An 11,123-nucleotide genomic window follows, 5' to 3' on the forward strand; every position below is an offset into this window, starting at 1 on the left:
TGTAGGGGCGTCCTCAGATGTTGTAGGGGCGTCCTCAGATGTTGTAGGGGCGTCCTCAGATGTTGTAGGGGCGTCCTCAGATGTTGTAGGGGCGTCCTCAGATGTTGTAGGGGCGTCCTCGCGGGGTGTAGGGGCGTCCTCGCGTCCTCACCTGTAGGGGCATCCTCGCGTGTTGTGACATGTGACATGAACAGTCACTCCCATAGATGTCACATGACAGACATGGGGGCGTTCCCTTTTGATTGACTCGCATTTCTGACCTCCATGAACAGGTCATCCTCGGAGCACTTCCGGGTTCACGGCAAAGTGGGAGGATCGGCAGATGGACGCCGTGCTGACATGTCGCCTCCTAGACTCTGGGGGAAGCGGTCACCCCGAGGAAACATTTAGGAATTTTTACATGGAATTCGGAGCCCAAGTAGCGCTCGGGGTTAACACTAAGGGGGAGGGGCAAGCAGCGGACCGATTGCTCAATTTACATGAAAGTGTTTTACAAATCATCAATTTCGGGTTCTCTGTAAATGGGGGACCCGGAATCACTTCTCCTCCCTGCTCGTGTGGTGATACCCTATACGTGTTGCACAATCACTCTTTACATGTATGAGAATGCTGTATGGAAGCGTGTGTGTGCGTGTGTGTGTGTGTGTGTGTGTGTGTGTGTGGGGGTGCTTGTTGTTGTTTTTATTTCAGCTTATTATATAGATTTAAACCCTTTTATCACTGTACTGTATTGCTTTAACAAGGGGGGCTAACGCGCTGCCTATGAGATAGCATTGGGCAAGTGATAGGTACTGTTTATGGGGACATTAGGGGTCTATTAGACACCTAATCCCCCTTCCCCCCCCGCCCTCTGCTTCAGCCGATCGATGTGTTCAATCAGATGTCTATTCAGCTCTGCAGATGGAACTTTCACATCTCTGAACTTGGAGATGTTTCGAGCCGAGCGCTTCCGGGATCCTCAAATCCGCTCTGAATTGGTGCTGACGGGACGCACCGATACTGATTTTTCGGTATTGAGCACCAATATTTATATTTCGGTACTTGACGATACCGGTACTTATGATAACATGGAGCCGGCTTTCCAGGCAATCAGGAAGCTGGGCAGCATGTCATTACACGCTGCCCTGCTTCCTGATTGGCCGGGAAGCCGGCTCAATGCTGAATGGCCGGGAAGCCAATCAGGAAGCCGGGCCACGAGTCATTACTCGCAGCCCAGATTCCTGATTGGCTGGGAAACCGGCTCTATGTTCCGTTGCGCCACTGAGATTTCCTCCGACCAGAAGTTCCGGTATCAGGGGTAAGTATCGGAGCATTTGGACAAGTACTCGCCCAAATACTCGGTATCGGCACCAATACTAGTACCGGTATCAGTGCATCCCTGGTGCTGACACTGTCCTTCCTTCTGTAGGGGGGCTACTTGTGTTCCCCATGGCCCCTGTGTGTGTGTTGTAAAGTAGTCACCGCTCCAAGCTCGCTCCCGTGATGGACTAGAATCTCAATACAAATTAGTAAACTAAACATGAGATTGTAGTCCATCCCGGAAGTGAGCTTGGAGCGGTGACTACTCTACAACACACACAGGGACCAGGGGAACACAAGTAGCCCCCCTCCAGAAGGAAGGACAGTGTCGGCACAATTCACAGATGATACACAAATAAGATACATTGTTTGTAGGGATGTGGAAATTAACGATTAATCGTTAATTATTTTGATCGATACTGACCTCTCCGCCGGCTTCCTGGAGTTCCGTCGCAGATCCGGTGACGTCACGGACATCAACGTCACCGAACTCCTCCCCCCTTCCCCAAGTGGCTCTGTTGGCTAATGAAGGGGGGAGGAGTCCAGTGACGTCGATGTCCGTGACGTCAGCGGATCTGCGACGGAACTCCAGGAAGCCGGCGGAGAGGTGAGTACCAATCAAAATAATTTTGAAGACAGATGGATCTTCTTGTGGCCAAGGTCGGCTCCTTTCTCATGGGGGTCATAGTCCCTGTAATGGAGGCAGAACGTTTGCAGGGGTTTTACTCCAACTTGTTCACTGTCCCCAAAGCAAAAGGGGGGGGGGGTCAACCTATTATTGATCGCAAGATCCTCAGTGGGCTCTGTCATCGCCTCCCTTCACCCCGGAGACTTTCTGCTGGCAGTGGACATCAGAGATGCATATTTGCACATCCCCATTTTTCCTGCCCATAAATTCTATCAGCGTTTTCCTGTGGACTCGTAACATTGCCAGTTTGTTGCCTTTCCATTTGGCCTCTTTACTGCTCCTCGGGTCCTTACCAAGGTCCATTCTGGACTTAAAAGCTCGAAACACTTTTTTTGAGGGAAATCAAACGGTTGGGTGGCGGTCTTTCTGCATCAGAGATATTTTCTTCCCTCAACTGATATCCAAAATGCTTACCTCGTTATCCTGATATTTCCTGACCACCAAAGCCTTCTGCAATTTACAGAGGGGAAAAGCCATTACCAATGTTTGGCCTGACCTCAACTTTTCTGGGGTTTTTTAGCAAGGTGCTAGCTCCTGCCTTGTCCCTGTTGTGTCTTTGTAGTATCGCTGTTGTAGGTATCCTCCATGAACTACTAATCTAAGCTTTATCATAGCAGGCTAACAAAGGGAAGGGGGGAGGAGCCCGGTGACGGCGATGTCCGTGATGTCATCGGACTCCTCCCCCCTTCCCTTCGTTAGCCGATGGAGCCACTTGGGGGAGGGGGGAGGAGTCCCCCCTTCCCCAAGTGGTGACCCGGCCCACCCCATGTGTACATGTCAAGCTGCAAACAATCTTGTATTCTTCACCGACAAAGTTGATCATTTCTAGTTCTACTAAGGGCGGACTGAAACAATTAACCATGTGTGGGGTCTGTAAATGGAAGAAACACATTTTTAACTACTTGATCCATCCTACATTTTGGCCAGTTTCTACCCTAAACAGTAGTGTTCTAGTCGTACAAGCACTCCTGGGTATGAAAAGCAGACATTGCATTGGCCTATACACATACAGCACAGCAATGAAGTAATAAAATGAACCAGGATCACACTAATCCAGCACGTTATTTATCTCACGTGCCCCACTCAATATGGCCGCCGCTTGAGTGGGGCAACTCAGAATAATAACGTGCTGGATTAGTGTGATCCTAGTTCATTTTATTACTTCATTGCTGTGCTGTATGTGTATAGGCCAATGTAGTTGGATCTGTATGTGCGTTATAATTAATCGATGAAAAAAAAAATGTGATTAATCAAACACGAAAATTTGAATAATTACCAGCCCTAATTGTTTGTAATAGTTAAGGGACTTGAATGTAATTTTAAGATTTAAAAGAGAACTATGGGGTCAGTGTTTTTCCCCATAGTTCTCCTCAGGGTCACGGAAAGACATAAACTAGCGTCCTCTCGTCACCCTAAGCTCAGTATATAGCGAGCTACAGCGAGACCGCCGCAGCCGGGACGGATCCCGACATTACTGTCTGGATCCACCCAGCTGCGTGATTGACAGCTGGCTCTGCCTATCTAGAGGCAGAGCCAGCTGTACCCGCCCCCTCCCCCGTATGTTCCTCCAGTCAACTCTGGAGGATCGGACAGGGGAGGGGGGGGAAGCCCTGCAGGGAGCCGTGAGTGACAGTCACGGCTCTCTGCAGTGAGATGATCGAGAAGTTAGCGAACGCAGGTATGTGTTCCCGATCTACTGAGCCGACCTGCGACAGTTTCATTGTCACAGGTCGGCTCGAACTATGAGGTGAGTGATTTTCACCCCCCTCATAGTTCTCCTTTACCTCCAGAGTTTAGTGTCACCTGAAGTTCATGTTTTTGTACGTGTAAGCGGTTCTGACTAGTCCTGGGTCCAGCTGTTGGAGACGTAACAAGTTCCGAGGTCCCTAGCAGGCCATGTTGAGGAAATGGTGGGAAGTTCCTTCAGCTCGCTCTGATTTAGTATAAACCTCCAATTTTTGTTATTTTACATCTTTTTTTCATTTCATTGTCGGCTTCTTGTCCGGAATAGTTCTCAGAACAGAGTCACTTCGTATCTGAACCTCAAGAGCTCTTACTTTGTTTTTATTTCCCATTGTGATATTGTCTTGTCTGTGCCCCGGTGCCTCCCAGTTATACCGTTACCAGGGCTACTCCTCATACTTTTGGAACACTTGTACAGACGTGACCCTGTGCCACATATTATCTGACCTTTTCTGGCGTGTGAGTTCTGTTCTCATTGTCTGATGTTCTCCCTCTTAGGTGGTCACCATGCCTGGCAGTGAGAGCATCCAGATGGACTTCCCCCACTACAGCTCTGTGCTCCTGGACACCCTGAACAAGCAGCGCCTGGAGGGGAAGTTCTGCGACCTGTCCATCCAAGTCCAGGACCGCATCTTCCGAGCCCACAAGACGGTCCTGGCCGCCTCTTCCCCGTACTTCCACGACAAGCTGCTGCTGAACGACACCAGCCGCTTGGTCCTTCCAAACGTCATCCAGCCCGATGCCTTCGAGAACCTCCTGCAGCTCATCTACTCCGGCAGCCTGTCCCTGGAAATGGAGGCCTTGCCTTCCCATCTGCTGGTGGCCAGCGGTCTTCAGATGTGGCAAGTGGTGGACCGCTGCTGTGAACTTCTTAAGGAGAGGCAAGCGTGCACTCCGGTTTGGTCGAGCCGAGCCAGCGAGAGCCAGTCGCCCAGCAGCAGTTTCCAGCCTCCGCGAGAGGACAAGCAACCGACGGTGGTCACGGTGAATTCGGATGACGAAGACGTGATCAAGGTGCGGGTCTCCGAGGAAGAGGAGGAGGAGGACGACGATCTAAAGTGTGCCAGCGCCAGCTGCTCTTATGCTCTTCCGTCATCCTCGTCCTCCCTCGGAAGCCCCAACGTAATCTTCCTCAAGCAGGAGAACGGGGACGAGGATAGCTTTCTGAAAACTTTTGAGGTGAAGCAGGAGATGGACCTGGAAAAGTCGGAGTACCACTCGGAGCTGAGCTTCGTGGTGCCTCTTCCGTCCCCGCCCACATCCTCCGACGTCTCCCTCTGTCTTCCAAACAAATTGTACGCGGAACCCGAATCTCCCTCCTTCTCCATCTCTAAGCCGTTGGACCTGCACGGCAATGAGATTGTGGCCCCCGCTCTCCAGGCCCAGACTATTCACGCCCCCGTCAAACTCGTGGCCGCCCCCGACGGCAAAAAATTCGGCTGCCTGTGCGGGAAGCGCTTCGCCGTGAAGCCCAAACGGGATCGCCACATTATGCTGACCTTTAGCTTGCGCCCCTTCGGCTGCTCCGTCTGCAACAAAAAGTTCAAGCTCAAGCACCACCTCACCGAGCACATGAAGACTCACGGGAGCAACCTCTACTCCTGCGAAGATTGCGGTCGCAAGTTCCGGGTAGAGACCTGCTATCAGAAGCATAAGGAAGCTTGCAAGGGACAGAGGTGGGCGGGAGCTTGCTGGACCTATAACTAACATGCGTTTTGGGGCTTTTGTTTCTCCTCCCTCAAATCCCGAACCCTGTGGATGGAATTCTAAAAATTGGGGCCTTCTGATAGAAATATCAACACTAGCTTATTGTTTTCAGGAGCCTTCTAAACAGATCGTTTTCGCCGTACCAGGAACTGTAGATCTAGGAGAGAACTTTTGTAGCCCCCCTCCCCCCCCGGTACTGCTTGTAGAGCTGGAAATACGTGCGTAGTAGGACGAATGCCTTTTTAAAGAACCCCTCCCCCTGGACTCATTGTTTTAATGTGACATATTGTGCTCGAGGTCAGACGGGACCGGCCGAAAGTCGTGACATTGATTTCTTTTATTCTAGACACGGTAATGTTTTATCCCTAATAGGCAAAAAAAATACCTTTCCCATAAACAAAATGGCGATTGCGTCGTCTGCGACTAACGCTGCAAGACCCGGAGCCCTAATAATCCCTAACGCTCATCGCTCCCGTTGGGCAGTTGTGAGAATCTTCCAGGTGCTGGCACAAAGTGAGGTTCGTCCCACATGTAGTAATGTCTGTTCATGAAGAGCTGCACTCAACGGATCTTCTACACGAATCCCAAATTTATTTTGAATCCATAAAACGGTATACACCTGTTAGCGCGCCCCGTGGCAAGAGGAACGCTCACGCGTTTTTCCCTCAGGGCTTAAAAGAGAACTGTGGGGTAACCTTTTTATCCCATAGTTCTCTTCAGGGTCACGGGAGGACATATTCTAACCTCTTCCTGTGACCCAAAGCTCAGTAGCCCGCTATATACTGAGAGTGCCGCAGCCGGGACGGATCCCGACATTACTGTATGGATCCACCCAGCTGCGTGAGTGACAGCTGGCTCTGCCTATCTAGAGGCAGCTGTGGCCACCCCCTCCCCGTCCGTTCCCCCAATCATCGCTGGAGGATCGGAGAGGGGGGAGTCTGTGCAGGGAGCGGTGATAGACAGTCACGGTTCTCTGCAGTGAGATGATTGGGAAGTCAGCGATCAGCGGCATGTGTCTCCTCACTTCCCGATCTATAGAGCCGACCTGTGACAGGTTTAAGCCCTGCAGGTGAAACGCGTGAGATTGTGTCTCTCGCCATGGAGAGCGCTAACAGATACAGTGGTACCTCGGATCACGGCCGCTACTCGTTCCACGATTTTGCTCACTAACCGAATCAAACTGCGATCAGATCGCGATCTCGACTAGAGGAAGCCGCAAGCACGTGTCAGCGCGGGGAAGATGGCTGCGGTCGTGTCCGTCACCCGATGTGGAGTTCACGAACAGAAGCAAACTTCCTGTTCGTGAACCGAGTTATTACTGTATATACCGTAATGGATTAAAGTAAAGTTTGGATACTTGTGGAAGATCCGTTGAGTGCGGCTCTTCATGAACAGACAATACCCGGAGCCCTGCTGTGAAGGTTTAGAGTACGGGAACTCAACGGTCAGAAATGTAACTAACGGGATATAAGTGGGACGTAGGACCGCTCTGTATATAGCCGTATACAGCCGGGCTTCATGCACACCGGCACAGGGGTCACTGAGTGTTTGAGGCTCCCGCATGCATTGCAATGAATATCACGTTGGCTTTATTCTTCTTTTTAATCGGTTTGGTTGATGAACACAGAGTGAGATTTTTAGATGTGATCGGAATTCCCAATCAAAGCAATTATCAATTGGATTGTCTCCAGTCTATGATTGGATTGGCTGCTTTCCTCTAGTGGGCAGCTCCGGCCCTCCAGCTGCGCTTTAACTAGGCCACAAGGATGGTAGTTCTGGCTACTTATATATGAGCAAAGGTTTGTGGACACCGACCGGTCGCAGCTGTATGATTCCCGACCCATGGCCTTCAATATGGATTCGGCGCCCCCTTACCACCACCCCCTATGGCAGGTGTGGCCAACACCGGCCCGTCACAGCTGTATGATTCCAGAACCATGGCCATTAATATGGAGTTGGCGCCCCCTTACCACCACCCCCTATAGCAGGGGTGGCCAACACTGGCCCTCCAGCTGCGCTTTAACTAGGCCACAAGGATGGTAGTTCTGGCCACTTATATATGAGCAAAGGTTTGAGGACACCGGCCGGTCGCAGCTGTATGAGTTTGTTGGACATCTGATTCCACAACCATGGCCATTAATATGGAGTTGGCGCCCCCTTACCACCACCCCCTATAGCAGGGGTGGCCAACACTGGCCCTCCAGCTGCGCTTTAACTAGGCCACAAGGATGGTAGTTCTGGCCACTTATATATGAGCAAACACAGCTGTATGATTCCAGAACCATGGCCATCAATATGGAGTTTGCGCCCCCTTACCACCACCCCCTATGGCAGGGGTGGCCAACACCGGCCCTCCAGCTGTGCTTTAGCTACAAATCCCATCATGCCTCTGGGAGTCATGCCTGTAACTGTCAGTCTTGCAATGCCTCATGGGTCTTGTAGTTCCACAGCACAGCTGGAGGGCCGGAGTTGCCCACCCCTGCCCTAGATGGTGGTTTGGCTGGTAATATGGCCCCTTTTTTAAGGTCAGTTGGCAATCCCGGTGAGTCTCTGCAAATGGCGTTTTACTGGCTGACACTCCTGTCCAGTTCCGCTACGGCAATGATCCGCCTTGTAAAGTGAATTTCTGGAATGAATTAGTTCCATACTCAGTGACGTCAGTGATTCCCAGCAGGGTAGGCTGTGTGCCGCCTCAACCAAACAGAATAGTTGGGTCATGAGTGGTGGACTTTTATACTGTCCTTGTGATGTAGATTGCCATTGTCTTATAGTAACAATGGACAAGTTAAAGCAGATTCCAGACAACAGTCTTCTTAACCCTTCCAGCGGGGCTACCCCGGCACCTCAAGTGTTAAGTGCTTATTTTTGTGTAGGTGCTAAAAAAAAAAAGTTATACTTGCCTGATCCCCGGAGCCGGCTAACTGATACTTTGGTCCCTCCGGCTTGTCTCCTCCAATGGTGTCCTTCGGCCTCCTGGCCTTCTATACACTGTGTGTAGAACGTGATGACTCGCAGGACCTGCATCGGAGGGGCCCCAGGAACCAGTCTAAGAGCAAGCCGGCTATGAGGATCGGGTGAGTATAACCTTTCGGACAAAAATGAGCACTTAACCCTTGCAGTGCCGGGGGAGCGCCATTGTAAGGGTTCAGGACACTTTTGCTTTAATATGGGGTTCAGGAGCCAGTCTGTCCAGTAAGGAAGGCAACAGGATTTTATTAGGAGCTCCATTGGCCACAACGAGATTAAACCTGAAAGGTAAAGGCGCAGCGGCGACCCGTCTCCTGGGACTTGTCCGGCCCGGGAATATGGGGAATAGCTCAGGAATAATGGAAGGAAATATTTTCTGATTGTCATGAATACGGAGCAATCCCAGTGCTGAGACGGGAGAAGCTGCATCCCTGTACAGGGGGGTGAGCCTCAGGCGTTGGCGCGCAGCGGCTTCCCGTTGTATAAGAGCCGGGTGAGGGCCGCGAGTGTTCGCAGAGCTTTGTTGGAGCTTTTCTAGTGATACTAATATGGAGTTTTTATTCACTTATATGTTGCAATATTTGGAGCCTCCTGTATACAGAGCGCAGGCAATGAGCGTTTTACCTGCTGCATGAAAATGAAATCCAAACTGAATATGATTAAATCCCTCCAATACATTCCAGGTGTGTTCATGTGGAAGCAGCCACAGCCCCGAGCAGAAAAGCCTGTGACCTGCCAGCAAGGACCCTTCCTGTGTGTGTGGAAGCCGCGGGCTAGTCACAGCTCTCCAATCTTTGCTGACTTCAAACCTATAGTTCTGACCATCTGTGTGTCTAGTGTTGGATCCCTGCAGAGAGACCGCTTCTTCCACACGGAGAGCAAGGCTCCAGCTCTATATCCGCTGGCAGGGGACAGGCTTTTGTACTCAGGTTGTGGCTACACATAGCACGGACTATGTGCAGGAACAGGCTAATGACATAGCAGATGGGAAGGGGCGGGGCATCTGATACACCCAGAAATGTCGGAATGGGACGATTCCATTGGTGCCTTTTTATTGTCTATTTTCCACTTTTGCAGCCAAATCTGAGAAATCCCAAATTCTGTCTGTAATAGAAACACAAGAAAAGCTGGCGGCCGACCAGATCAGTTTATTGCCGCTGTTTCCATGTCACTGGTGTCCCACGCAAGGTCTGCCCTTTGACGCGTTTCACCCGGTCAGGACACTGCCTGCATGGAGTTTGCATGTTCTCCCTGTGCTTGCCTGGGTTCCCCCACCCTCTAAGCACATAAAAATCGGCTCCTGTTTAAAATTGGGCCTTGATGGGCACCTTAGATTGTAAGCTCCTCGAGGGCGGGGACTGATGTGAATGTGCGACTATGTAAGTTGGCCGCACTATATAAATACATCACAGGGCAACTAAGCTACGACTAGGCCCATGACTGGGTCAAACGCGTCAGCTGGGGCAGGACACCAGGGATGTGGTACAAGCTTCAATAAACTGTCCCGGTGGAATCCGGTGCGTCTCCCCAGCTTTTCTTCTGTTTGTATGGTCTCATATCGGAGCGAGGACGTGCTCCCAGCACAAGCACCCGGCTCATTCCTTCTCTGAGCTGTGATGGATCGCTGTTTCCTTTGTGTGTTCTCCTTGTGTATGTTTGTTGCGTGTTCCTATTCACACAGCATGCCTATAAAATGCTTTTAACATATTTCTTACCTCTCCAGTTGTTTGATTGGTGCGGATTTATACATCGGACACTGTAGGCGTCTCCTATTGCTTAGAATAGATGGTCATGTGATGGTGAGGGACGGTTCTGTTAAACGTGTATTACCATGTGAGGTGCCACCCAAACCTAGAGACCTTTAATTCTTACAGTGGTGCCCCCCCCCTACTGCAAGGGTTAAGTGCCTAGGGTCAAAAATAATCCCTCACTTGTCTCCCCCACTCCTCTCCAGCGATGGTATGTCCCTCAGCATCCTCACACATATATACAGTGTATAGAACGTGATGACTCGGGGACCTTAGACCGCTGCCGCGGAGGTGGAGAGAGGCTCCAGGGACCGGACAAGCTGTCTCTGAGGATCGAGTGAGCACTTAACCCTTGCAGTATGGGGGGGGGGGGTAGCCCCTCTGCAAGGGTTAATGCTATTTTTACCCAGAATTCTGCTTTAAAGTGCTTCATGAAATGTTCTTCTCTGTGAATGGGAACGTGTAACAAATATAAAGTGTTATCCCAATTTGGCTGCCAAGTGGAACACACACTGTATCCCATTCCCACCTCTGCGAGTGATGAGCGCGGGTTGGGGTGATGTAGAGGCGCTGTGACCACGTCTGTACATTTTCATGACTATCGGCCTTTTTAATCGGTTTTATGGACTTTTTTTTAGTAGGTCCGAGCCCTACAAATTGAACATTTTCTCCGCAGGAAACTCAGTCTGGCTCTGGGGTCGGATTGTAAAGCGGCTGCCCCCCTCCCTGTGAGTCATTGTACCACGATCACTGCACACCAGCTCGGCCTTTCCAGGTCACAGCACACTGTCCGGCACGGTGGGGGTTCGTTGCCACTATGTATACTAGGCATGTACCGATATCGGCTTTTCGGTATTGAGTACGGGTACCGATATTTTTTTTCTCTGTACCCCACCGATACTGATACCGGAAGACCGCCGGGCAGCGTGTAATGACCGGGAAGCCGGCCAACCAGGAAGCCGGACGGCGAG

The 11,123-nt window shown here is 50.9% G+C and overlaps 1 protein-coding gene across 1 annotated transcript in view; it reads left to right on the plus strand.

Moving 5' to 3' along the window:
- ZBTB9 (zinc finger and BTB domain containing 9) overlaps window positions 1–5,637 on the plus strand; it is a 12,517-nt gene extending 6,880 nt beyond the window's left edge. The window contains exons 2-3 of the mRNA XM_018558123.1: window positions 4,229–5,424; window positions 5,519–5,637. Of these exons, the coding sequence (XP_018413625.1) occupies window positions 4,229–5,424; window position 5,519 (1,197 nt within the window). The 3' untranslated portion in view covers window positions 5,520–5,637. The remainder of the gene's footprint in view (window positions 1–4,228; window positions 5,425–5,518) is intronic.
- The last annotated feature ends 5,486 nt before the right edge of the window (window positions 5,638–11,123 follow it).

This window comes from Nanorana parkeri, unplaced genomic scaffold (assembly GCF_000935625.1).
Source record: "Nanorana parkeri isolate BGI_ZX_2015 unplaced genomic scaffold, ASM93562v1 scaffold321, whole genome shotgun sequence".
Classification (NCBI taxonomy): Eukaryota; Metazoa; Chordata; class Amphibia; order Anura; family Dicroglossidae; genus Nanorana; species Nanorana parkeri.